Source organism: Callorhinchus milii, unplaced genomic scaffold (assembly GCF_018977255.1).
Source record: "Callorhinchus milii isolate IMCB2004 unplaced genomic scaffold, IMCB_Cmil_1.0 Scaffold12, whole genome shotgun sequence".
NCBI lineage: Eukaryota > Metazoa > Chordata > Chondrichthyes > Chimaeriformes > Callorhinchidae > Callorhinchus > Callorhinchus milii.
The window spans coordinates 7,744,130-7,771,982 of NW_024704753.1; the positions used below are offsets into that span (position 1 = coordinate 7,744,130).

At 39.7% G+C, this 27,853-nt stretch overlaps 1 protein-coding gene across 2 annotated transcripts in view; it reads right to left on the minus strand.

The window, feature by feature from the left end:
* The window catches only part of LOC103179801 (protein tyrosine phosphatase receptor type G), a 300,620-nt gene that overhangs the window by 113,186 nt on the left and 159,581 nt on the right, over nucleotides 1-27,853 (minus strand). For both annotated transcript variants that reach the window (XM_042339618.1, XM_042339617.1), the window contains one exon: nucleotides 4,776-4,868. In XM_042339618.1, the coding sequence (XP_042195552.1) occupies nucleotides 4,776-4,868 (93 nt within the window). The remainder of the gene's footprint in view (nucleotides 1-4,775; nucleotides 4,869-27,853) is intronic.

Here is a 27,853-nt window from a genome sequence, read left to right on the forward strand (position 1 = left end):
CTCCCGCTAATAGTGGGGCGAGTGAGGCCGGGGTCGTGAAGCAGGCTGGAGCCCGCTGAGCGGAGGGAGCGAGCAGGGTGGTAGGGTTAGGAGGTCGGAGAGGTAGGGGGAGCAAGACCATGGAGTGCTTTGAAGGTGAGGACCATGATCTTGAACTGTATCCTCTGTGTGATAGGAAGCCAGTGGAGTCGGGGGGGGAAGGGGGTGAGAGTGTCACAGAGCCTGGTGCGGGAGAGGACACGGGCTGCGGAGTTCTGAATAATCTGCAGCCCATGGAGGGAGGAGTTGGGGGGGCCGACAAGTGGGGAGTTTGCATAGTCAAGCCTGAATGTTATGAATACGTGTATGAGAGTTTGGCGGCCTGCGGTGTGAGGCATTGGCGGAGCTGGGCGATGTTGCAGAGGTGGTGGATGTGGGATAAAAAAATGGTGTCAGCAACCAACCTGCCCGCTCCCTCTGGGTCATGGCACGGATGCAGGGAAGAAAGGATAGTTGAGGGTCAAACAAGACATCAAGGTTCCAGACTGGCTCAGCAAGGTGGAGTGTGAATTCATGGATGGTGATGCTGTCAGTGCCTGAGGTGTGGAGGCACTGATGGGAGCCAATCAGGAGAGCCTCGGTCTTGTTGACGTTCAACTGAAGAAAGTTAGCTCTCATCCAGGACTTGATGTCAGGACATCAGCGGTCCAAGGGTGGAGGCAGAGAGGTAGAGTTGGATGTCATCCGCATACACGTGGAAGTTGAACCCATGCCTGCGGATGATGTCACCAAGAGGGAGCATATAGATATTGAAGAGGAGGGGACCAAGGACAGAGCCCTGAGGAACGCCACACGAGACGGTGCGGGGGCTAGAGGAGAAACTGTATGTGGAGATGAAGTGGAGGCAGTGTGAGTGGTACATTCTGAATCATTCAAGAAAAGAACCGTGAAGGTTGAGGTGAGAGGAGAGGAGGTGGATGAGAATAGAATGGTCAACAGTGTCAAATGCAGCAGAGAGGTCAAAGGGGATGGAGGAGGCAGAGTTAGTCTAAACTCTAAAGTTAGGTTTTCTGTAGCTCTTAAAAGAAACTTAAAAGAATTTGCCAAATTCTAGATATTCTGAAGCGCTAATAAATAAGAGTAAATCCATACTCAGGCAAAAATTCTCGAAATGGGTGTCTGCTATAATCACGTTACATTTTGTGTTACATTCTGTGGAGTCCTGTAACTCAGTGGTTAGAGCACTCGCTTTGCAAGTGAGAGACATGAGTTCATTTCCAGGCAGAGGGCGAAACCTTGGGCAAGTTTCCTTACTCCACACAGAGCCTAATAATAATCCCTCCAAAACCAAAAACAATAATAAATTGGTCATTTTCAATCTACGACTGTTTGTGGGACATTGCTGTGCGCAATTGGCTGCCGCGTTCACCCACAAATATACAGTCAATTCACTTTACAGTGTGTTCTGTGAAGCGCTTTGGGATGTCCTCCCGACGTGAAAAGCGCTATATCAAATGCAAGGATTATTATTATTATTATTTTCCAAAGATAATATCCACCCCAAAATAGCTGAATGGACATCAGAGGAGGTTAATCTTCCTACTATTGCTGAAGCATTGCTGACGCCATTGTTTTATCCCATACCAACTGATCTGAATTACCAAAGGCACCTCACCCCAGTGAACCACTGTTTGCAATTGATAAGATCATAGGGAAGGAATCAGAAATTTTAGCACCGAATGACATCAAGTTTTGGTCCCATTTGGACAAGGGGGAATTGTGATGACATTGATGAGTGCTCTCTATCCTGAGCTTTAAGATCCTGAAAAAAAATTGGACCTGTATTAAGTCTCTAAGTTGTTTGCCCCTTTGTATTTCCAATCCACCCCTGAGTGACTTGTGTGGGGTTACTTTGCGACAGGAGTGCTGAGGCCATAAATAAGTATAAATTGGTCACTCAATCCACGACTGTTTGTGGGACACTGCTGTGCGCAGATGGAGTTTCGCCCACAGAATATACAATCGGTTTACTTTATAGTGTATCCTGTGAAGCGCTTTGAGATGTTTCAACAATCTGATAAGGCGTTATATCGAATGCAAGTATTATTATTATTATCATATTCAGTCCATCATTCACATCTGTGCTAGCTCTCTAAGAACACCACATACACACTGTCGGGAGGTCACTGGCTTGTATCAATCACTGGTTTGCATAGAGTTCCAGTTGGCGTTCCTACTTCTCTACTGTAATGACTCCTAACATATACAGTATATTACTTAAGACCTGTTTTTNACGAAATGTACAATATGATCAGATATATTCTAAATTTAATTGTATGCAAATGTTCAAATTCAATTCAAGGATTCAAATGGACCAGGAGCTAGTTCAAATTGGTTAACGAGTAATTTCCACCAGATTGGATCCATCATTGTCGAAAGAACAGTTACATCTATCGCTAACAACAACAACAAGATTACATTTGTACAGCACCTTTCACGTCGGGAGGATGTCCCAAGGGCGCTGGACAGAGTACAGCATTTCAGAAAAAAGCTAAACCTTTTTCTCTTTGTGCTTTCGTTCAACTAGAAACAATAAACTTAGCGATAATGTTGTTTACAAGTGTTCCCTTTCAACACAAAGGAGGAAATCAATTTTTTTTCAATCTATATTTTATAAATATTACATTTGACAAACTGGAAAGAAAACCGATTACTTTGCTTAAAAGTTAATAGATAGCACTGTCATTAGCTACTGGGCTTTCTCTATTTGTAATTTTCAGAGTGGAGCAGAAAGAGAACTTTTTCACTATCCAAACCAATTTCCATATTAATTATATGCTGACTTTCTTTAGCAACTTTACTGCTCAGTGTTCTAGGGATTGTCTTATTACCATACTGTGCACAACAGAACAGAATTAAGAATGCTATATAATCCCTTTTTGGTCTCATAAACAAACTGCTGGAGTTACGTACACAAGAAGTGCAATATAATTAACATGACAGAACTTACATTGGACAAACCTGGTATGAATTCAAAGAAAAATTTGCTAAGAGGACAGAGCAACCCTATTAATATTTTGACAGATTTCTTGCAAATGAAGTGTGCTAAGATTCTCCTCGAATAACCCTGAGACAATCAGCTGCTGATGGAATGGCTAACATTTAGGTCTGTATTTGGCTACAGGAAATACATTGTAAAAGTTACGGGGAGAATGCACACATAATAATTTGAGATTAAAAAGAGACTTGATTTTGAACTTTTTTTAAAAATTCCATCACACACGTCCGTCTTCTGTGAGGAGTGCACAGTTGCAGATAGCGGCACAGTTTTGGCTGGCTGGTGTTACTCTGCGTCAGACATCTCAGTACAGATGGCAGAAGCCTGCTGATGAATTAGGCAAAGCATACGTTGCTGAAATGTGCTATTTCTCCCCTCCCTCCCATCCCCCAACCACATTGTTGTGGCACTGCCAAGCCGGAAACCATATTGTGACTGCTCTTGAAGTGGGAAAGAATCAGTTTCAGCTTTGCCAGTTTATGAGGGATCTGATTGAAAACCTAAAACTGGCAGCTACATACTGTATTATTTAGTTATCATCTTCGATGCATTAGTTGCACCCTGGGAAAGATTTCAGTTGAATAAAAGAATATTCATGCAAAATAACTGACTTATTAGGTAATTAAATGAATTGCAATACATTTTCGCAAATGTTCTATTTATGTCATTACTGTTGTAGCACATTATTCTATACAGACAAAACCTAGTTGATTTGTTTTATCAAATTGAAACTTTGTAAATGTTATCTTCAGATAACACAGCCATTAAACATCCTGTGGTCAAGAAAAAATAAAATGATTAACTAAACAGTTGAATACTTTGTTAAAGGAAAAACGCGAGTGTAATGAAAGCGATTCTCTCATACACAGTTACACAAAGATATGGCAAAGACATAAATAATAATATAGAGGAACAAGTTATTAAAGAGGCAAACGGGCAGATCCTAAGTGATGCGGAATTGCAAAAAAAATTATAATTTTAAAAATATAGCATAAATATATTTTTATTTTATAGTTACATAGTATTTTGCACAGAAATTTCTCCAGACGTTTTCTTCACATTAAGGAGTCAGTGTTAGGTTTGGAACATACTGTTATGGAATGCAAATTAGGTTTGAGGTTTACTGAACTGCTCTTGGGTCAAAGGCAGATAGTTAGTATTCTGCAAGTTTTACATCTTGAGAAATCTGGGCAATTTTTAAAAAAAAAGCCTATTCTGGCTCCAGCTTTAATGGGCTTGGATCACCTTGAATTCAATTGATCTGTAGAAATAAGGCTCGGGTGTACCTCCAACTGCACTGCTGAAACATTTCCATTCCTCTTTCATGCTATGACCCCCTCTGAGAAAGACTACAGATTCTGTGCCAATGAGTGGCAAATAGCCACTGCTAAAAATCTCCCATTTACAATCTTTTTTTCTCTCTTTCACCAATTTATCTCCTCCAATTTTCTATCCTTTCCGGAATGCATTGTGACTTGTTTTTCCTTCTGCAGGATGGGATGAGACTCCACAGTAATCATCCAGTGTCTCACTCAAGTGGCAATTATTCATAAATAAGTCTTGACAATGAGCACTGACCAAGGGAGAGTATTTTAGTGGATCTCAACCCTATCCTCGGTACCCCTCTAAATGTGCACCTTCCAGCAAGGATGTAAGTTAGCTTGGCACATATTAAGATTTGAACCTAAAATCTCTGTTCTGTGTGGATTAATATATTAAAGTATATAACTTATCTTACCTGAAAGAATATCACCATTCCTCCAATAACTCCTTTGCTTGTAATTGCAGACTCAATATCTTCAAAGTCAGGGTTATAAAAATAAATCTGCATCTGTTTTTAAAAAAGGGAGAAAACAGAATAATTTAATTTCTTTAAGTTACAGTTATTTTCTCTGCCTTTATTAATATTTAAATCAGACCTGCAACAGGTACTAAAAATCAAATTGGTCATTCAAAACCTTTGTTAAATCCATCATCAATCACTGGAAATTGCATCAGTTAAGCCATGCACATTCAGCAACAATATTCTGGTATAATACGTAAACTCCCAAAAGATTGTCTAACATGTATGAGAATAAAGAATGCCATTTCAAAATGACCTTCTGCAAAAGAGGCACCATTAAGAAGGTAATTCTATTGCAGTAATTAGCAGTATTCAGCAAATTAACAACAACAACAAAATTACATTTATAGAGCGCCTTCCACGTCAGGAGGACGTCCCAAAGCGCTGAACAGTCAGATGCCGGGGTCCGAGCATGGGGGAGGGGTGGTTTAGCGGTGAGGGAAGGCAGAGAGATAGGAGGGAGACCAAAGGCACGGTCGAAGAGAAGGATCTTGAGACCGGCCTTGAAGGAGGCAAGGGAGGAAGCGAGGCAAAGGGACCGTGGGATGGAGTTCCAGAGTGTGGGGGCAGAGAGGCTGAAAGCCCGGCCACCAATGTTAGGGCGGGTCGGGCAGGAGACATGGAGCAGGCCAGAGCCTGATGAACGGAGGTTGGGAAGTTGGTTGGGAATCAGCCAGTCAGAGACGTAGGAGGGGGCAAGGCCATGGATGGCCTTGAAAGTGAGAACGAGGATCTTAAACTCGATCCTCTGTGGGATGGGGAGCCAGTGGAGTCAGGCGAAGGTGGGAGTGATGGGGTCGGGTGAGGGTGGGAGTGATGGGGTCATGGAGCCTGGTTCGTGAGAGTACACGAGCTGCAGAGTTTTGGATGATCTGCAGCTTGTGAAGGGAAGAGTTGGGAAGGCCGATGAGGAGGGAGTTCCCGTAATCAAGCCTTGACGTGACGAATGCGTGGGTGAGGGTTTTGGCAGCCTGAGGGGTGAGGCAGTGGCGGAGTCTGGCAATGTTGTGGAGGTGGTGGTAGGCAGTGCCAGTCATGGCACGGATGTGGGGGAGAAAGGACAGTTTGGGATCAAACAAGACACCCAGGCTCCTGACTGGCTTAGTGAGGTTGAGTGTGTAGCTGTGGAGGCTGATGCTGCCAGCGCCTGAGGTGTGGAGGCGCTGGCGCGAGCCAATCAGGAGGGCCTCGGTCTTGCTGACGTTGAGTTGGAGAAAGTTGGCCCTCGTCCAGTACTTGATGTCGGACAGGCAGTCGGTCAGGACGCCAGTAGTCCTGGAGTTGGGGGTGGAGGCAGATAGGTAGAGTTGGGTGTCATCCGCATACATGTGGAAATTTATCCCATGTCTGCGGATGATGTCACCAAGGGGGAGCATGTAGAGGGTGAGGAAGAGGGGACCGAGGGCAGAGCCCTGAGGAATACTCCACGAAATGGTGCGGGAGGAGAAAATGGTTACCGCAACAAAGTGGAGGCGGTGTGAAAGGAAGGACCTGAACCAGTCAAGGACAGAGCTTTGAAGGTTGAAGTGGGAGGAGAGGCGGTGGAGGAGGATTGAGTGGTCCACAGTATCAAAGGCAGCGGAGAGGACGAGGAGACAGAGGGAGTTCTGGTCACGCATGGTCAAGATGTCATTTGTGACCTTGACCAGAGCAGTTTCTGTGCTGTGGGCAGCACGGAAACCCGACTGGAGGGGCTCATGGAGGGAGTGAGAGGAAAGAGCGAAGCTGGGAGGCAACGGCTCTCTCAAGGACCTTGGATAGGGGAGTCTTGAGATGGGCCGGTAGCTGGATAGCTGTGATGGGTCAAGGGAAGGTTTCTTCAAGGTGGGAGTGATAACTCCATATGAAAACATGTTTTGATGGGACTAATACAGATTAGTTGTAGTATTAATAGCTGCTGGCTAAAATAAAACTGGGCACGACAGGATCCATGACATCTTCAGAAACATTTTTATAATACACCAAAATCATGCAGACGTATCTGGAAATTTTTTGTTATTGAAGTGGAATATCTAACTTCGGTGACAACTGCCCCTGCCCAATTGTTTGCTAAATGTGGATAGACTGTTACCTAAAACAAATTTGCGTTCTTCCTGTGTGAATTCTACAATCTTCTTTTATTTTTACAGACTGCCACTGTAATGTATTATTCAATAATCATAGTCAGCCACCCAGCCAGGCAATCATATTTCAGGAAATCATCCATGGTATTATACAATTTTCAGTGGTTGGCAGAATATGAAAAAAGCAAACAGTCCATTGTTAGATGTTTTACGCTGCTGCTCCACCTTCCTGTTGAGAACCTTTATCTTTAACAAGTAAATGGGGAGACAGTCATTGTAAGAATGTTCAACATTTATTGAGATTTGGAAATGTTTTAAAAATAAATTTAATTCATCTTAATTACGTAGGGGCTAATTGCTTTTTTTAAAAAAATTGTAGCTTTGCTCATTTGATCAATAAGAGATTTATAAAAAAGGAGATAAGCGAACATAGTTAATTCACATTACACTGAAGGTTGTTAGAAGTTCCACTGACACCGTAATATTCCACTGCCAGCCCATTTCTGAATCCATTCTCTGGTTCATCTTAATGCTCTTCGAATTCTTTAGGGATCAAATCTGTGTAAACATCTGGTATATTTCAGTTTCAAAGCTGGAGAATATTTCAGCTTTAAACAGATGCTGGATTGATTGTTGGAAATGGTATTTATAGCAAATTCTCAATTAGGATCTTAGTAGAAACAGGACCATCAAGGTGGTTTTGTTATGATCCGATACTGGACTGTTGCATTAGAACTGGCAGATTTTGTGATTTAGAACCAGTGTAGAGTTAGAAGGATGTCTCTACAATTGAACAGCACCGATTGCAAATAAAAATATTCTTCAATCTTGTAGATCAGTGTGGTCCAATGCCAGTAACCTGGTGGGTGATTTTATGAGGCCTGCGACCATTTCCAACATTCCAACGTCCATTCACTCCCTCCCTCGCTGGTGAACATCCTCCCAAGGCAACAACAACAACTTGCACTTATATAGCACCCTCCATGTAGGTTAGCGTCCCAGAGCACTAAACAGTGGCAGAGTCTGATTCCGAGCCGGGGGGAGGGGGTAGGTGCCTGTAAGCACGGTCGAACAGGAAAGTTTTCAGGCGGGACTTGAAGGAGGGGAGAGGGGGGGGCAAGACGGAGGGATTGAGAGAGTGGGCAGCGGCAGGAGCCGGCTATTAAGGGACCCAGCGCCCAGAGCCTTTACTGCAGTCCGTCAGGAAAGCAAGTGTGTTTCTTACCAACCGCATCCTTAGCAATGAACTGCAGGCTCCTGCCACTGCAGATAGTGACCCGCGCTTGGGAGCTAGAATAGGGGAGAGAGTGGGGGAGCGCGTGGAGGAGAGAACAGGAGGGGGAGAGAGTGGAAGGGGGAGAGCGCGGAAGGGGGAGAGAGTGGGAGAGAGCAGGAGAGCGTGGGGGAGAGCACGGGGGAGAGGGGCAGAGAGGGGGAGAAAATGGAGAGAGAGAGTGGGGGAGGGGGGGAAGAATGGGAGATTGGGGGGGAAAGGGTGGGAGGGGGGGAGAGAGAGGGGAAAGAGCGGGAGGAAGAGGTGAGAGGGAGTAGAGAAGGGGAGAGGGATGGGTAGGGGGAGAGAGAGATTGGGAGATGGGGGGGAGAGAGAAATTAGGTGAGAGGAGGGGAGAGAGAGATTAGGAGTGGGGAGAGGGTAGAGGGGGGAGAGGGAGAGAGTGTATGTGTGTGAGAAGTAAGAAGGCGGAGTGAGAGAGAGACTGTGAGAGTAATTGAAAGAGGGAGAGCAGAGAGAGACTGCGAGAGAGTGAGAGGAGAGTGTGGGGCGGGAGAGAGTGAATGTGAGGGAGAGGGGAGAGAAATAAAAAGAGGGGGAAGATTGAGAGAGGGTGTTTGAGAAGGGATAGAGAAATTGTGTGGGAGAGAGAGAAGGAAAGGAGTGGGAGAGAGTGATTGAGAGGGAAGAGAGAGTGTCAGAGAAGGGGAGTGAGAGATTAGTTGAGAGAGAGTGTGTGTGAGAGAAAAGAGTGCCTGAGAGAGAGAGAGAGAGAGAGAGTCACCCCCCTCTCGCTCCCCCCTCCCCTCATCCCTCTCTCCTCCCCTCTCTCTCTCTCTCCCCACCCCCCTCCTCATCCCCCCTCTCCTCATTCCCTCTCTCCCCCCCTCCCCACCCCCCCCCCCCCCCCTCCCAAGCGCGGGTCACTATCTGCAGTGGCAGGAGCTGGTGGTTTGTTGCTAAGGCCCCGGTTGGTAAGAGATGCCCTTGCCTTCCTGACAGACTGCAGTGAAGGCTCTGGGCGCTGGGTCCACCCGACCGCCGGCTCCTGCCGCTGCCCTGGGAGGACGTTCACGGGGGAGGGGGGGAGGGCTGGAATGTCGGAATTGGTCTTGAGCTGGATGTGCCCAGGACCTTTCTCAAATAGGGAACGCGGCCCGCGGCAGCCAAAAGGTTGTCCCGCCCTGCAGCACATCAAGGCACACAAACAGACCGGCGGATGTTGAAGAGAATTTCAGTTACATCTTCAAATATATTGCATGTACAGTAACACCACTGTCATTAGAAAAGGCCATGGAATTAGCTGAAGGGAAATAATACTGTAATGACCGCAGCACTTTCTAGAGGCTGATACTCCACGAACCTTACATTCTTTCGGTAGAATCATCATGCCAACTATTACAATAAGGAATTGCATATTTGTAAAGGAAACATATAACTGGTACGCAATGAGAAGTAGGAATGATTAATAACCATTCACTGAAAGCATCCAGTTGACGTGAAGTTGTTAAAAAATGAAATGTACCTTGAGGGAATTTGATTAGAAGTCAAAAGAAGTTGCTCTGACCTTGCACAGTTAAAAAAATGCACGAGGAGCATTTCTCTGAGGCCCCCATCTTTAAGGAATGTGCTGTATTAGGAGAAACAATTTTTCCACAACAGATTTCCAGAAAAAGTTGTTATTGTGCGGATCATCATCTTCAAAAGGGGTATGAATGAATATTGGGTTATGAATAGAATTCAAATTACAATGTTACAATACTAAGTATAAGTGGGGGATATAAAATACTCTATGCAACACGATTTCTAAAGTTTCTGGGCCATAACTTTATGGAAAGCAAATGATAACAGTGGAGCTTACTTATAAAAAATAAAGTTAGACTTTCTGGTGTTTCACTGGAATAACTGAAGTGAACCAGAGTGAAACTGCAAAATCTTCTTTCAGGAGGTTAATCAAGAATAACATTCACAATGGGGAAAACTCTGTGCACGACCATTGAAAAGATTGCATTTAATTGGCCATACGCATTTTTGCATTTAGTCCTTCATACTATTAAACAATCTCAGCTCCTAAGCTGCTCAAAACTTTAATTCACTCATAAACCAGATAATGATTTGCCAAAAGATCATTATAGATGGCTCATTTGTAGCTAGCAACAACTTACATTATTTTACAAATGAGCTGTGGAGGTAATTTGCAGAGAATACAAAGACATGAGAGTGCTTCTCATTTATTGGCATGAGTTTCTTTGTGAGTATGTATAATGGCACCTGCGTGTGCAATTGCTACCTGACACTCTCCATGTTCCATTATCCATAATGGGTATTCAGAAAGGATATTGTAGCATTGGAAAAGCTTAGATTTCACAAAGATTTTCCCGGGGATGAATGGATGCAGCTGTCAAGAAAGACATGGTGAGCTTTTCTCTGGAGATGAGTTGATTCAGAGGGGAAATGATACAAATGTTACAGATTTGTAAAGTTTTGTAAAATTATGAAAGTATTTCATTTATCTACATTAATAGGCTGCTTCCATTTATTGGCAAGTTCAAAATGAAGGGGTAGGCATAAATATAAGAGAGCTAGTAGCAGATCTAAAAGGATATTTAGGATTAATGTAGAGGGTGAGAGAATTTGAAACTCAAAGCTGGAAGCTGTGATTGAAACAAAAAGCACCAATGTACTTAAGAGGAAACTCGAGGGAGAAGGGAGTAGTGGTATAGGTAGGGATGACGATGGATGGCATAGTTGAATGGTCTGTTTCCCTGCTGTATCATACTATGCAATTCTATGATTGCATAAAGCTGAAGTGTTGCCTCAGTTATACTGATAATAAGAATTATCAGTGGAGTCCTGTAGCTCAGTGGTTAGAGCATTCACCTTGCAAGCGAGAGGACTGGGTTCGATTCACGAACAGGGCGAAACGTTGGGCGAGTTTCCTTACTCCACACGCCTCAGTTTACGTAGCGGTAAGTAGGAACCCGGTTGTTAGTTGATTGGTGGATCACTTTTCCGGGGGTAATAATTCCGGGGGCAATAAATTGGTCACTCAATCCACGGCTGTTTGTGGGACACTGCTGTGGGCAACTGGCTGCCTGTCGCGTTTCGCCCACAAAATATACAATCAATTCACTTTACAGTATGTTCTGTGAAGCGCTTTGAGACTTAAGGTGGCGTGTGCATACTTGCATGGTGATGCTGTCAGCGCCTGAGATTTGGAGGTGCTGACGGGAGTCAATCAGGAGAACCTCGGTCTTGTCGTCGTTCAACTGAAGAAAGTTAGCTCTCATCCAGGACTTGACATCTGACAGACATTCTGTCAGCACAGCAGTGGTCAAGGGTGGAGGTGGAGAGATAGAGTTGGTGTCATCCGCATACATGTGGAAGTTGACCCCATGTCTGCGGATGATGTCACCAAAGGAGAGCATATAGATATTGAAGAAGAGGGGACCAAGGACAGACCCCTGAGGAATGCTACACAAGGCAATGTGGAGGCTAGAGGAGAAGCCATTTGTGGAGATGAAGTGAAGACAGTACAATCTGAACCATTCATGGACAGAACCATGAAAGTTGAGGTGAGAGGAGAGGTGGTGGAGAAGGATAGAGTGGTCAACAGTATCCGAAGGCAGCAGAGGGGTCAAGGAAGACGAGGAGGCAGAGGTCGCAAGTTGTTGCTGACACTGCTGTGTGCAATTGGCTGCTGTGTTTCTCCCACAAAATATACAGTCAATTCACTTTACAGTATATTCTATGAAGCTCTTGGAGACGTCTCGAAGACGTGATAAGGCGCTATATCAAATCCAAGGATTATTATTATTATCAGTATAACTGAGGTAACATCTCAGCTTTATGTGTATGTTTGTTCATGAACTTTGCTAATAGCCAAATGCCACTTCCTTAAATGTAGAAGGTGCAAAGATACCTATCTGGCAGAGGCTGACCCGCAAAGACAGCTGGGCTTGTTGGGGTAGAGATCTTCCGAAAAAGAAAATAATATTTTAAAAGAAGTCAAAGGATTACTTTTTAAATTCCATTTCCTGTAGCAAACATTTCTCCAGATGGATAACCAACCACTTTACTTGAATCCACCTTCTGTAAAAGTACCCAATGGAATACCACCCATGACAATTTGTCTTATCCTCTCTGTTTAATTGATAAAAATAAAATTCAGTTAATATAAATAAATCTTGGGATATTTTTAAGGGAGTTGTTGTGCAATCTTTATTCAAAAACATGCAAAAAACTTGTCAAAGTTTAGAATCCAATCTTGTTAATGAAACGAGCGTCGTAAGCCTTAAAATGGATGTGGAAAGTGATCTCCAGTGAAAAGATACCTCAAGCATGCACACTGATAGATTTCTTGCACACAAGTTTCTATTAATCCTCAAAAACATCTGAGAATAAATCTTAAGTGACAGAACCTATTTGGTGATACAGCATATCTCTTCCCCCCAAAACGTTTAATAGATCTTGTTAACAGTTAAATTGCAAAACATTTTTCAAACTAAATCTATTTCATCATACATACTATCAGTAGATAATATTCTGTGCCCTGTATGCAAGCAATAAAACACCTGAGACAATATTTATCATCTTCCATTTCCATCTTTTTACTTTTGCTGTGCTAGCAAACAATCCTCCAGATAAAATTGGTCAGTTTGTTATGAGCAAATTGTCTGCTGTGTTTTGCATTACACTTTACAGCAAATCCTGTGAGGCACTTTGAGACATTTTGATGACATAAAGCGCGATATCAAATACAAGGTTAATTATTTTAATCAGTGATACAGTACTCTGGCTTGCTTAGTGACTAAAATTGTGTTCAGAGTTTTTTTAAATGGAATACAAAGTCACTTCCAAAATAAATGGAAAACTTTAGTACACTGACACAAATATAGCAACATATGCTTCACAAATCATCTACATCAACAATCTCAACAAAATTTCTAATCAGCCATAAATGAGTGTAAAATGCTTCATCTGTACTGGATGAAGATTTGATGGGTACCATATTCTGGTTAAGCAGATGTGTTTAAATAATGGCTAAGTGTAAATGGCTTTCATTTATCACTAAGTTCTTTCAAAAATAAAATGCTTCAAATTGTTCTCAGAAACTAAATTACAATGAAAGCTTTAAGACCTGCATGCATAGTCTTCTGTATGAAATGCTCTCCTATTTTCCACAGGTTTCTATGGCAACATCAATGATTTGTTATTTTCCAAAATGTGCAGCATTTGTCAAAAACTCAACATGTACGTGGAGACCTGTAGCTCAGTGGTTAGAGCACTCGCTTTGCAAGCGAGAGACCTGAGTTCAATTCCAGGCAGAGGGCGAAACCTTGGGCAAGTTTCCTTACTCCACACAGAGCCTAATAATAATCCCTCCAAAAAAAACAAAAACAATAATATATTGGTCATTTTCAATCTACGACTATTTGTGGGACATTGCTGTGCGCAATTGGCTGCCGCGTTCGCCCACAAATATACAGTCAATTCACTTTACAGTGTGTTCTGTGCAGCGCTTTGGGATGTCCTCCCGACGTGAAAAGCGCTATATCAAATGCAAGGATTATTATTATTATTATGTAGCAAAGCATGCCCCCACAGAGATGAATGTAACACTGTTTTCAGAACTACTCGGGTAGATTTGCTTCATGGGAAATATAATGGCAGTAGAAAGGCTGGTCTTAAGTTCACTTTAGCCTCATATTAAATAGGATTATTTTTTAAAAAATCAGACAACTTGCTTTAGGCTTAAGATACCTATTTGGGGAGGACGAGTTTGCAGGGCTATGGGGAGAGAATGGGGGGATGGGACTGATTTGGACAGCTTTTTTAAAAGAGCCGGCACAGACACGATGGGCCGAATGGCCTCCTTCTGTGCTGTATATTTCTCAGATTCTATGATAATCACAGATTGGGGCAAATATAATACTTTATTCAGGGTAAAATGCTTGCAATCAAAGTAAAAAGCCCTGCAATCAGAGTAAAAATGGCATTAAACACACCAGTGAAGAAAACAATGCATCACACACATATGCATAAGCGCACATATGATACCACATAGACTCGGGTACTGCAACAGTTTAAGTGAGAATTTTAAGAATTTTTATATTTGTGTCTCTGTTGATGTGGTTGATGTTCTACAGATGTGTCAGCATTTGCTTGTTGGCATATTTGACAATCAATATGTACATGATTTGCAAACATCTGCTTATACCACTTGCAAAATACTTATCCATGGAGTGGATCTATTTCTCTCGTATCAAAAATCCAAACAAAACTGTTCAAAACCTCAGGGTTTCTGACTGACTTCACAAACAACTAATTAGAAGTTCAACAAGGATATAAGATACGCAAATGTACAGCCCAGTCAAAAGAAGCTGAAGTTACATTTAGAGTTTACCAATTACCTGAGGACCAGTTCAAATAAAGCCAGTTACTCACATAGTTGGAGATGTTGGATTTGCCTCATTTATTTCCACAAAGAGGCACAACAGTTAGCATACTCTCGTATGCACTGATGTGTATAAGCCGCAACCTCCTTGAGAATGAACCTTCTTCAGCTACCAATGGCAAAAGCACACCAATACTTCTTTTCACTTCTGACAGAAAACAAGGCGATCAGACACCTCTTGAACTTCCTATGCCAATGTGGCACTGGAGCAATGTGGTTAATGCGGAATTACCTTAATCTGTTAAATTTGCGTTTTTAAATGCTGTAAACAAAAGGCACACACTGAGTAATGAATGAGATTGGTGTATATATTGGAAGGTTTACTGTTATCAAATATGCAATACATTTTAAGAAATAACTGATCCATAACAAGCATCTCCAATGTTCACGCCTTTTTACTGTGGGTTTACTTTTATCTTATGCAATAATTTAAAAAAAACTGAACTCTAATCCATAATTGATCTTTAAACATTTTCCAAAGGCCAATCAATAATTGAAGCAGGTTGCCAGGATGGGTGGTTAAGGATGGAACAATGAAATCAAATGAGCCAAAGTGTTAGCCATTCTAACCTCGGGAGGAAGCTAGAGGGCCAACATTTGGCTTCGGTGGTCCTGACAAACAAGGGGAAAATTGCCAATAATAATAATCCTTGCATTTGAGATTGCATCTTCGAGACGACTCAAAGCGCTTCACAGGATATGCTGTAAAGTAAATTGACTGTATATTTTTGTGGGCGAAAAGCATAGCCAATTGTGCACAGCAGTGTCCCAAAAACAGTCGTGGATTGAAATAATCAATTTATTATTTTTTTGTTGAAGGAATTATTACCCCCAGAAAAGTGATCCCCCAATTGACTAACAACCAGCTTCCTATTCACTGCTAGGTAAACCGAGGTGTGTGGAGTAAGGAAACTTGCCCAACATTTCGCCCTGCCGGGAATCGAATCCAAGTCTCTCGCTTGTGAGGCGAGTGCTCTAAGCACTGAGCTACAGGACTCCACAATGCATTGCTTTACAAATATACAGGTTTGGCTGTGTTGTCCTCACAGATGGAAGGATGGAAAATTTCGAGCGAGAGATAAGCAACAGGAGGGATAAAAAAGTGAGGAACAAATTTACAGGATCCTGTATCCTGGATCCTGACGAGAAAAGAACAGCTGTGAATTTTTATTTTAAAAACATTTAACTGGACTCTCAACTCAAAATCCAAAAGTGGCTTACAGTTGAACAGTTCTGTGTAGAAGTTTCATACTTTAACCTCGCAGACTTGTATCAGCGTGGGTACTGAATTCATAACCCAGAGTCCAATGCACACTTGGATGCAGCTATTCTAAAAGTACACATAACAAGACAACTTGAAAGGAAATTTGTTGTTTTAATTGAAGATAACCGACCAAGGTTTTGTGTGGTAGATTCTCCAGAACTAGTCTTTTGTCTTACAAGTATTCATGTTTTGAAACTATTTTAAAGCCCTAACAAATCAGTAATTTAAGAAGACTACTGGGAAATTGGGAGAGTGAGGAGCTCAGATATGCAGTTATGATAAGTCCGTTTCGCAACAGTAAGATTTTGTTCACTGGGATTTCTCCACATTGAGAGACTTTGATGTGATAGGGCACTATATCAAATATAAGGATTATTATTATATAGGAAGGCCTACCAAAGCAGGAAACAAAATGGAACTTTTGAAACTAAAAAATGGATCAGTAAGAAAACGGCCGCCCTGCTGGCACTAATGACGTTCCCACTATGCACTCCTGCTAGCAGCTCTATTATTATTCCAATGGTTTCAAATGTACAGAGGCCAGCCTGCCAGCACTTACTATCAAATCTTACACATTATAGTTGGGTGAGGTACAATATATATATTGGTACAAAGTATAGTTGGATGAGAGCAATCTGTCTGTGAACCCAAACCCCAGCAAAAGAGCAGAAAATGAATAAAAATGGTGAGGAGAAAAAAATGTACTCAAACAATTTAAATAAATAAAATACATCTATGGAAGAAACAAAAGAATGACAATTTTTTTAAAAAAAATGTAGATTAACTGGCAAAATCCTTACTTGACAAGCCTTAAATAAAAAGGCCATTTTAGTTAGATCATTCTAAAATGCTTTGTTTTAATCTCAATATTAAAACATGTCATGCTTGCAATTGCAATACACAATTTGCAAACAGATTACTTTTCACCCAAACACTCGACTTCTACAGTATTTATTGAACTATGTAGCATAATTATTCTAGTTCCACCTCCACACTCAGCATTCAAAAGTTTTAATAAAAAAAACTACATTAGGGTGGTGAATGTTAGGGGAAGTTACTACTGTATCACAAGATTCTGTATCCCAAGAAGTCTGTTGGTTCAGACAATTAATTTTGATTGCACGCAGGCTTTTATCTAACACATAGGCGAAAAACAATCATTAGTCAGTGTGGGTAAATATTACCGAGTACTATTTATCAAATAACATCACTTTTTGTAGAAATGACAGCACTTCAAGCTCTAAGTGTATATTAAGGGTTATTATGAGAATGTTGATAAACAGTTGAAAGCTGGATCAAAACCCATCAAAAATGCAGTTGCATTAATTCATGAAGATATAATGGATCTGGTATGACTTGTTCACTTCAGGATGTTTCAGATCTTAGTCAGCTTTGGCAGGTTCGAAGCTGACAAGGAACATTTCTAGCTTTCCTACTGAATGTAATTGCAATCTTGCTGCAAGAGTAAAATAAGTGTATTTGGGATTGACAGAGATTCTCAACTTTGGAGGGCAGGGCATGGGGGATCCAATTTCAAATACCAAGGGGAAGTATATTCCCTTCTCAATTTTATTATGTAGACTTTTTCCCAATTTTCACTGTAAATTCCACTCTCCTGGATGTGACAATCTATGTTGGATGGATTCAGATCCACAGCTGCTGACTACTTTGCCAAAGCACCAGTCTGGCTCACTTAACAGCATTTCTGCCTCTGGGTCGGAAGGTTGTGGGTTCATGCCCTGCAAGGGGACGTGAACATTATTCATAATCTCATAATTATCAAGGGAATGTGGGTGAAAGTCACCAGCATGTAATTTTAAAATGCAGAAAATTCCTTGTCTACACAGACTGCCTGAAGTCATATGATCCAGTTTCATTATAGTTATTTCAGAGGACAGGCATCAGCAATGACAAAGAAATTCTGGGTGGCTAGGACGAGAACTTCTGAGGATATTGGGAGGCAGACAAAGAGAAGACAGACAGGTTCAATGGAGAACCTTTGACTCTATGAACCCAGAACGAAAAGCAATTTTGTAAAATTGTAGACAGGCATCACGGGTAACCACAATCCCCATGCTTACAGTCTTTTGGATCTTGTTACATTTTTAAGTTTCACTGCACTGTGACCTCTTGTAAAAAAAANGTCTGGTTAGAGCTCCGGAACCGTCCCCAGATCAGCGTGATCTTTTGAATCTATGCTGTGCTTATCAGCTTTGCTGGATGTGTCCAAGGAGTTAATTATCCCACATTAAATCGTTCTACTTGCTCTGTTGACATACAAAACTCAATTTACAAAGGGGGATATTACCAGAATAAAACATGAACACATTCATTTTCATCAATTAGAAATAATGAACAATGTTAACAAGCAAATAAATGTATTGCAATACCAAATCAAAGGTATTCAGAGATACCATTGAAACAGCATAGTCCTTTTTTTCTTTTAAACAACAGCAGACTTCTGTTATGAAGAGTCCTCTATTATACACACCAAAAGTGCTTTGAGTTTATCGCCTATTCACAGCTTTCTGCTCTCAAGAGACTTATATTTCTAGTTTATGAGTAAGGTAAAGAATTCTGTGACACCACATATCCTACAAATGTCCACAACTTAAAACGACAATTTTTGTCATCAGCCACTACCAAAATAATGGTGATGGGATCAAGAGAAGAGGTCCAGATAAAAGTTGTCACATTAGAAGTCATAGCTCTCAGCTTTTGCTATAGTTATTTCAGTGGTCATTTATGGAGAAATGGGTAGCCCATGTTTCTGTGAATGTGTGAGGTCGCTACATATAGGAACACAATAATATTCCTGGTTTTACCCATCCGCAGAAATGAACCTGAAAACCCAGCAATCGTTTTAATATAAAAGCTTAGAGTGTACAAAGAGTCATGCTAAAGTGTTCAGGTGTCAAAGCTTCCAGGGAACAACGATCTGCACATTAGAAGGCATAAAATAACCTGAATATTAAGCCACCTCTTTCTTTATACTACAATGAGACACCTAAACAGCTGAAGGATTTCTTTTGAAGTTTTCATGTAACTTTGATTTTTAATGACATTTCCAAGCATGGTGTATTTTGATCCAGACAATTTTGTTAAAAACAATAATGGTTCAGAATATGTGAATTGCTCAGTTCCTTTCCATAATTTTAATTTTAAGTGGTATTAACTCAACCTACCCACACATTCAATGTTAAATGCCTTTATAATCCTTAAAATGAAATTGCAGACAACTATAACAATCTAACACCTCTCTGATCTTAATCAGAAATGGAGTCCTGTAACTCAGTGGTTAGAGCACTAGCCTTGCAAGCGAGAGACCTGGGCTCGATTTCCAGCAGGGTGAAACCTTGGGCAAGTTTCCTTACTCTACATGTCTGATAATAATCTCTCAAGAAAAAAAAAGCAGTAATAATTTGGTTAGGGTCACTCAATCCACAACTGTTTGTGGGACACTGCTGTGCACAATTGGCTGCGCGTTTCGCCCACAAATATACAATCAATTCACTTTACAGTCTACAGACATGAAAAGTGCTATATCAAATGCAAAGATTATTATTATTATAAATCACAGTCTACGGGGTTGTTTTTCATGAACATCTTACTCATGGCACAAACTTGACTTATGATTCAGGACTGATGCTGGGAATTCTTTCAAATGATACTTGGTTAGTTGACATTGGTAACTTATATAATATTCCTACAATCAATTAAAATAACAAAGGAATGTACCAAACTGACTATTGCCATCTGCCTAGCCAGTCCCAAAGCACTTCACTTGCTTTTCTCTCTCGTACCTCTCAATCGATTTATTTTCTAAATTACAATTTAATTCCCTCTTGAATTTGCTGACTCAATCTGCTTTCACTGATTCTTTGTTAGTCCATTCTGCATTTAATCACTATGGGTTCAAAGTAATTGCATTTAAATGGTGTGTTCACCTTTCTCTTCTGATCCAGAGACTTTGCCCCCATGTTGTAAAGACTGTGACGATGTTAAACATATTAGGGTTTCATTTCCTGGGCCCTTTTGGATCTTCAATACTATTCAGAATTTTTTCATTGTTGGCGTAATTCCAGCTATCCACTTAGGTCATCTTAAATTTCCTGTCTTTTGCCCAAAGATATATATTTTTTAATATTGATTCACCAAGGCCTATTTCTGTGGTGAAATGGAGAATCTGATTAGTTGGGGTGAGAAGCACGAAAGAGGATGAATGGATACGAACATTACGTGTTTGTACATGTAGTGCTTGATGTGTTCTATCTGATCAGCCTCCTAATTTCAAAAATTAAGTCCATTAAATCTTTATAAACTAACAACTACCACAAACAAAGACCATTTTCAATAACACCAAAGATAACAGCAGGAGACAAAATCCACTAAAACTAATCACACTTTTTGCATTGCCTGAGTAGATTCATTAATCAGTTGGAAAACATCCTGAATTATTTTGCATTTTGTACCTACACACTTCCAAGAAAAATATTGACTACCTGATTTGAAACAGTTATTTCATTTGTCAATTAAATCAACCCAAAGGCCTATTTATACATTTGTTAACAAGACAATATCGATATAGCACCACTGTGCAAAAAGAAAAGATCTTAAATGCTTTAAGTAACAGATATGGGGGTGAAAATGCAGCATTTGCAAATCAGAAGACACCACGCTAATTGTAACTTTAGTTTATAACAATAATCCTTGCATTTGATATAGAGACTTATCACGTTGTTGAGACATCTCAAAGCGTTTCACAGGATAAACTGTAAAGTGGTTTAATTGTGTAATTTGTAGGTGAAACACAGTAGCCAGTTTGTGCACAACAATGTCCCACAAACAGTCACTCAGTGAATGACCAATTTTATCTGGGGGATTGAAATTGCATTCCTTACAGAAAATGTACAATTTCCCCTTTGTGGACTCCATTCACTTTACTCACTTTCTGAGGGAATTTTTTGTAAATGTATTGATGTTGTACAGTATTTATATTTTTTAATAATGGGAAGAAACTACACAGTCTTTTCTCGAGAGAAGGACATATCTGGGTGCAATACAATACAAAATTATATTTGTAGAGCGCCTTTCACGTCGGGAGGACATCCCAAGGCACTGATAGCCTGTGGAGAACAGCAAGCTCAGTCAGCCTTGCCCATTTACCTCCTACCACAAACAGTACTTGATCTCTGCTCTTTCTTACTTTGTTTCATATGTTTCTCATTTTGTTTGCCTTACTTTCCTTTCTCTGGGTTTATGCAAAAGAGGTGAGATTTATCCTTTCTTCTGAACAAGGCTAAAACCACTCTATGGGTTCCCCTCTCACTGAGCTGTTTATGGAGTTAGCAGTTTGTCTTTCTCAACCTTGAAGGGGAGCAGGAAAGACACAGCATAAGCTAGCACTTTCATATATTGCATCATGTGTGATGTTCGCTTAAAAATTCCTGGTTTAATATACTTAATGAGCTTAGGCGAACACTAAAAAGAGCTTCTTGTCCTTTACATTATTATTGCCAATTATTAAACATTATTAAAAAGCCTGATAATAATCCCTAAAAAAAACAGAATAATAAATTGGTCATTTCAATCCACGACTGTTTGTGGGACACTGCTGTGTGCAATTGGCTGCCGCATTTCGCCCACAAATATACAGTCAATTCACTTTACAGTATATTCTGTGAAGCGCTTTGAGACGTCTAGAAAATGTGAAAAGCACTATATTATTATCATTACATCTTCTGTATTTCCAACTTTTTTCTTGTATGCTACATGTTCACTATTAACCTAGTTGCAATTAATTCTGAAGGAACTGATTTGGCATAACATCCATGAACAGTCAATGGACCATTAGACCATGATCTCCTGGAGGCAGAGATGCAGATCTTAAATTCATTAAGAAAAATGTCAAAGCAACATTTTGTTACTAATTAAGAGAGTCAGTGATCCAAATGTTTGAAAAAAAGTCATTCTTTAAGAGAGAATAATTACAACATATAATATATAATAATCCTTGCATTTGATACAGGGCTTCTCGCATCTTCTTAGACGTCTCAAAGTGCTTCACAGAATATACTGTAAAGTGATTTGACTGTATACTTGTGGGCGAAACGCGGCAGCCAAATGTGCACAGGAGTGTCCCACAAACAGTCGTGGATTGAGTGATCAAATTATTATTGCTTTTTTTTGTGGGATCATTATCCCCGGAAAAGTGATCTGCCAATTGACTAACAACCAGGCTCCTACTTACTGCTAGGTAAACAGTGGCGTGTGGAGTAAGGAAACTTGCCCAACATTTTGCCCTGCTGGCGAACATGAAACATCTTTAACAAAATAACTAAGGCTGTGAAAAGCTGGAGCGCTCCATAGTGGTTTCATATTTAATCTTCATATTTAAGATGATCATAATTTGGAAACACAATTCCATGACACAACCAGCACATGACTCCTGAAAGTCCAAATCCTTTCTCATTTCAACCATTGATGTGCTTGGGAAAAAAANTCTTAGTTATTGGCTCTTAGACCCTAAACAGTCTACAATAAACAAGAACAAAAAAATCAAAGGAAGCAAGCTCTGTCTGTCGGTGGCTACATTTCACATTTTCACATTCCTTTAGTGCAGCAGTGTGTATCTTATGGTCATCCATATAATTTCCTGCTACAATTCCTGTCTATTGCCTCTTAAAATAATTCAGTGTATGCTTTCACTTCATCATCATTTTTGTATCACACCAAATACAAGCATTCACATGTATAGCAATGTTACTAGAAGCTTCATTAAACAATGGGAACAAGCACAGAACAGAGTGACAAGCTAGTGATTTTAGAGCAAAACAATTGAAGTGGGTCAAATGTATTATATACATTTAAGTAAAATATAAACATTAGTAATGAAATCTACATCAGTATTCTTCTTCAGATTGGAGACCAGGAAGATCTGGGCAACAGTCACCTCAATAATAATACTAATAATAATCTTTGCATTTGGTATTGGGTTTCATGTTGGGAGGATATTTCTAAGCCCTTCACATGGCTTACTATGATGTAAAGTGTACTGACTGTGTATTTTGTATTGTGACAGCAATTTGCACAAAGCAATTTCTCACAAACAGTCATGAAGTGAATGACCAATTGTATCTGGGGACTATTGGCCAGGACACCAGGAGACACTCCCTTCTCTACTGTAATCAGCTGACAGAAAGTGGTGTAGATTGTTCCCTTCTGCTGAGAGGGAGCATTGTTGTTTGTGCAACATAGCAGCCCAGCAGCCCAACAGCAAGGCACAACAAAAACATACTCAAGGAGAAAAATCAAGTTCAAATGACAGTGGAAATCCAAGCTCTTTCAAGGCATATTCAACAATATTCTAATACACCACCAATACAATCAATCCAAGACTGGTATTGTAAATCTACCAGTAGAACCAAGGCTACATTTTAAAACTACATTGGAATCCCACAGAAATGTAGAGAGGTTGTTGCTGCAGCCTTTAAAAAGACTTAAATATTCAGAGGATACTTTCTAATAAAAAGGCTCATGAACTGATCCACTAATACACTCACTCAACAGTGGAAGACAAAGGTCAATATCATTTTTTATCATTGCTAATGCAAGGTCAGAAAACAAACTACAATTGAAGGCACATTAAACTTTCAGTCGTGTGGAGTTCATACAGTTTGACTGTACTAAAAAAAATTGTTTAATTACAATCTGTAACAAAGGCAGCAAGAGAGAGGCATTCATCCTAAGCAATTAGTCCCCTGCGATTTAAACAGTAACCATCACTGATGCTGAAAAAAATTGTCTTGAGTGAAGCAAGTGAAGAGGAGTGAGAACAACCTTGAGGTAATCTGGATTCCTTCAAGGGCAATTAGCAATATGGGCAGATGAAAAATAAAAAATAGTCTATTTTCTCATTAATGGTCACTGTAAACTCAATTCAATGGAGGTGGTAGAAAATGGTGTGTCCTCACAAATCTAGGTAGCTTAGATAAAAAAAAGGTCACTCAATCCACGACTGTTTGTGGGATACTACTATGCGTGATTGGCTGCCGTGTTTCACCCACAAAGTATACAATCAATTCACTTTACAGTATATTCTGTGAAGCGCTTTGAGACATCTCAAAGACGTGATAAGGCGCCTATATCAAATGTAAGGATTATTATTATTATTCTTGGGCTGGAAGGTTCTGGGTTTGGGTTCACTCAGCTATTGTCCTTTCGAGGTTTCTAAACATCAGGTCTAAAATATGTTAGAATTTTCTCCTCAAACTTATCAGTTGGCCATAGAAGTTAACATTGGTGCATTCCATATTATTAACATCATCGTATACCATCATATACGAAAGCTTCTATTGTTCTTCCATTTGAAACTTCATAAAAAATAATCTTTGAAAAAGTTAATTATAATTTAAGCTGCTGAGCTATTTTTAACGAGCTTAGTATGACATTGAAAAAACATCTTACAATGTTTCAAGCACTGACTAGGGTATTGCCAAACAGATCAGCCTTAGACAAGACTTGAATGTATTACTGTTAACATTAAATGCTGGATTAGACACCAAATATTAAATGTAATTTTGATTTGAAATTGAGGAGTAACAAGCTACAAATAGAATTTAATTTCATGGGCTATTTGTCAATTTGAAAACTTGTTATTACATCATGTGAACCCTCCAGTTTGAAAGCAGTCTATGTAAGCTATAAATTGTACACGAATCAACAAAAAAAACACAAAACGTATTACTTGGCACAAGTCACAAAGCAGATCCAATGTTTCTGTATATTTAAGAATATTTAATATTGAGCATTAAATTCACTATAGTTTTCCTGAAAGAAGGCAGGATATAATTCCAAGGGACTGACACCCTCATGTATTTTATACAAGGTACAAGATCCACTTGGTACAGTCTGTGGTTTTGACAGACTTAGCTCCATTACTACAGCTATTCAGTATGGCAATACTCAAAATTGGCAATCTAGCTCAGAGGTCACAGGATGGGTGGGATTAGAAGTGAAAAGCACTGATGCAGTGATGGCAGAGAATACAGATTTACATGTAACCCTGCTATATCCAGTTTGACAGTTTGGTGCGGTCAATGAATTTTCAAAATGTTCCAGCCCAATCACAAAGGTTATAAGAATCAATAAGCACGACCAAAGGAAAACCCAAATAAATAAAATCATTGTACAAATTGCATTTGGTCTCTATTATGATGTATCTGAGGTTCTCGCATCATTACGAATGGGGACTGATGAGCCACTTTTGAGCTGATTCTGACAGATGGGGAGCAGAATAAATTACTGAAACCACACTGTTTGCACAGAGCATTTAAAACTTTTCTTGTAAAATTTGGCCTATGGAAAGTAATTATCAAATGATTTAACAAAAGCCTTCCTAGCTCCAAATTCAGTTATTATTGTTTGGGACATTGCATTATAATTCAAAGGAATTAGCACCACAGAATGAGTGAGAGAGAGTTGCATGATGTTGCTACAGATGAGGAGTTTAACAATCGCAAACTGCAGACAAAGCTCAAATAGCTAATTAAGCGACAACTTGTGTTTGTGTGACCTGTATAAGATAAGTAGCTTCTGGACTGATTAAATGTCAAGGCAGTTAATGAGTGTGAAAGCCATTTATGTGAAGGACACAATGGACAGAGATCTCTCTCAGCAGCAAATAATTTATGATGACTGAAAATTACAGAACAGCTTGTCCAAATAATTTTATTGTAAAGTTGTAGCTGCCTTGGACATAGTAAAAACACTAACACTTCCAACACATCTATATAAAAATGGTCTTAAGATCACCAAACTGTTCCTTCTCAGAAGCCTGAATTTCGGAAGTTACCTATTGAAAAAAAGTCATAATAATTTTCCTTTAATTTATTGGCAATGGGGGAATAATTATGAAAGGACAATTTAGTCACTACTGTATCTGTGGTAGACAGGTCATAAAACTTTGCTCAAGATTGATTTCCAACTCAACAAATCAAGAAAACCTTTTCTAAAACCATTCCCAAATTAATTTTAAACAGATTTTTTTCATAGATTTATAGATTGTACACAACATATTCAAACAGTACTCCACTATATTATATGATTCAACAAGAATGGAAAGACAAGGTGCATTAAAATTCCCTGAAGGCCTAGTGAGTAAAAGCAGCATCTAAATGTAGGAGTGAACCATTGAGTGGAAAATGCCAGGTTCAAATATGAGTTTGTGCTAGGGAAACTGATCTCATCCAGGGCAACAGTAGAGGCTCCTCTGGTTCAGGGAGGGGGAAAATCAAACTTGGCACCTGCTCCAAATTGCTATCCGAAGCTGAATTTACGAAATCAGTTTCTGGCAGAGCCAGGATTGAACTGGAAATGGTATTGTGGTGCCCTGGTTTGTGGGTGGAAAACAAATTGAAGCATAATACGTTTCAATGCTATAACTGAAGGGATTGGCCTATGATGCAGAACAATTACAGAGATGAAACATAATCAAGTTAATAAAATGAATACCAAGCATTACTCTCTTTAATTTCCTCATTGCTACTCAGATTCCATTTTAAAATGGAGAATCAACATCATTAATCCATATTAGAATGTTAGAAGTCCAATGACATTTTGCTTTCATGGTTTTGCATTTAGCCCAAATCTTGTATTTTAGTATGCTGATAATCTCCTTCAAACAAACCTGTATTTTAGACTGTGAGATGCTATTTGAGAAATCAATTAAATTATATTTCATGAAAATACTACATTTTGAGGGAATGGCCTTCTTCTGTGGCACAAATTTCTATGATGCTATACGCCTTCTACCTTTCATGTCACAGTATGCTGATTTATGATAACTATTCCTTCTATGCAATATGTATCTGTGTAACATTCAAATTATACCAGCCCACTTAAAATGAAAATAAAAGCCCAATAAGCTTGCTCGTGGCAAGGTTTTCCCTTAAGTAATCCTCTCTTCTATTCAGAACATAGAAATGCTCCTCATATTTGTATTATGTACCAAACGATAAAAGAAAGTTGTTGCCCATTTGTTACCTGGAGCTAAAAAGTCAATACACATAGTCATAGACTGCATGTTTCAATCAGCAGCTTCTGGATATTTACATTGTGCAGATTGATTCTGTAATTCTGAAATAGCCATTTGCTATTAATTGTGGCATTAAACTGCTGTGAATTAGAGTTTAGTCCGATTACCTAACATTTCAAATAGGCTTTTAGCTGCTATCCATTTATTATCTTGTTATATAGCAAAACAGTTATTTCAGGCAACATGAAATTTCCACAGACGCCCATATTTTCTGCAGATTTCACAGTCTTTCACACCATCTTTGCCACAAAATGGAAATGCTCAATTTCCATCCAGTTAGTTTGTAGATTTTTTTGTACTATTTAAATAATAATCGTTGCATTTGACATTGTGTCTTACCATGTCATTGAAACATCTTAAAGCGCTTCACAGATTTTCTGCAAGCACATGGACTTCATTTTGTAGACCAACTTGCTATTTGAATGTCTATAATTGTATTTAACAGATGTAAAATTGACTTTTGAACTTCTTTTAAAACATCTTCAAATTTCACTTAATAAAATCTCTGTAGAATTTTAAAAAAGCAAGAGAAGAAAGCTTTGCATGAGTAAGGTCATTGAGTCTAAGAATCCTGTTCTATTTATTTACATAAAATACAAAAATCAACCCCATCATTTACTCATAACTGAGTCTTAAAATCATTCTGGATACTCTTTGGAAACTTGACAAAACTATCCAAATGCTGCAGAATATAGGTTGTCAAACATTTCCCATATGTCTAACAAGTAATCTAAACAAGGTTAGAATAACTTCTTCCAACCTGCAGTCAAATGCCCTTGAAGTGTAGCTACAATTTGATTAGCTATGGTGATACGGACTTCACACTGAATGAAAGCTTCAGTGAATAACTAATGATCAAT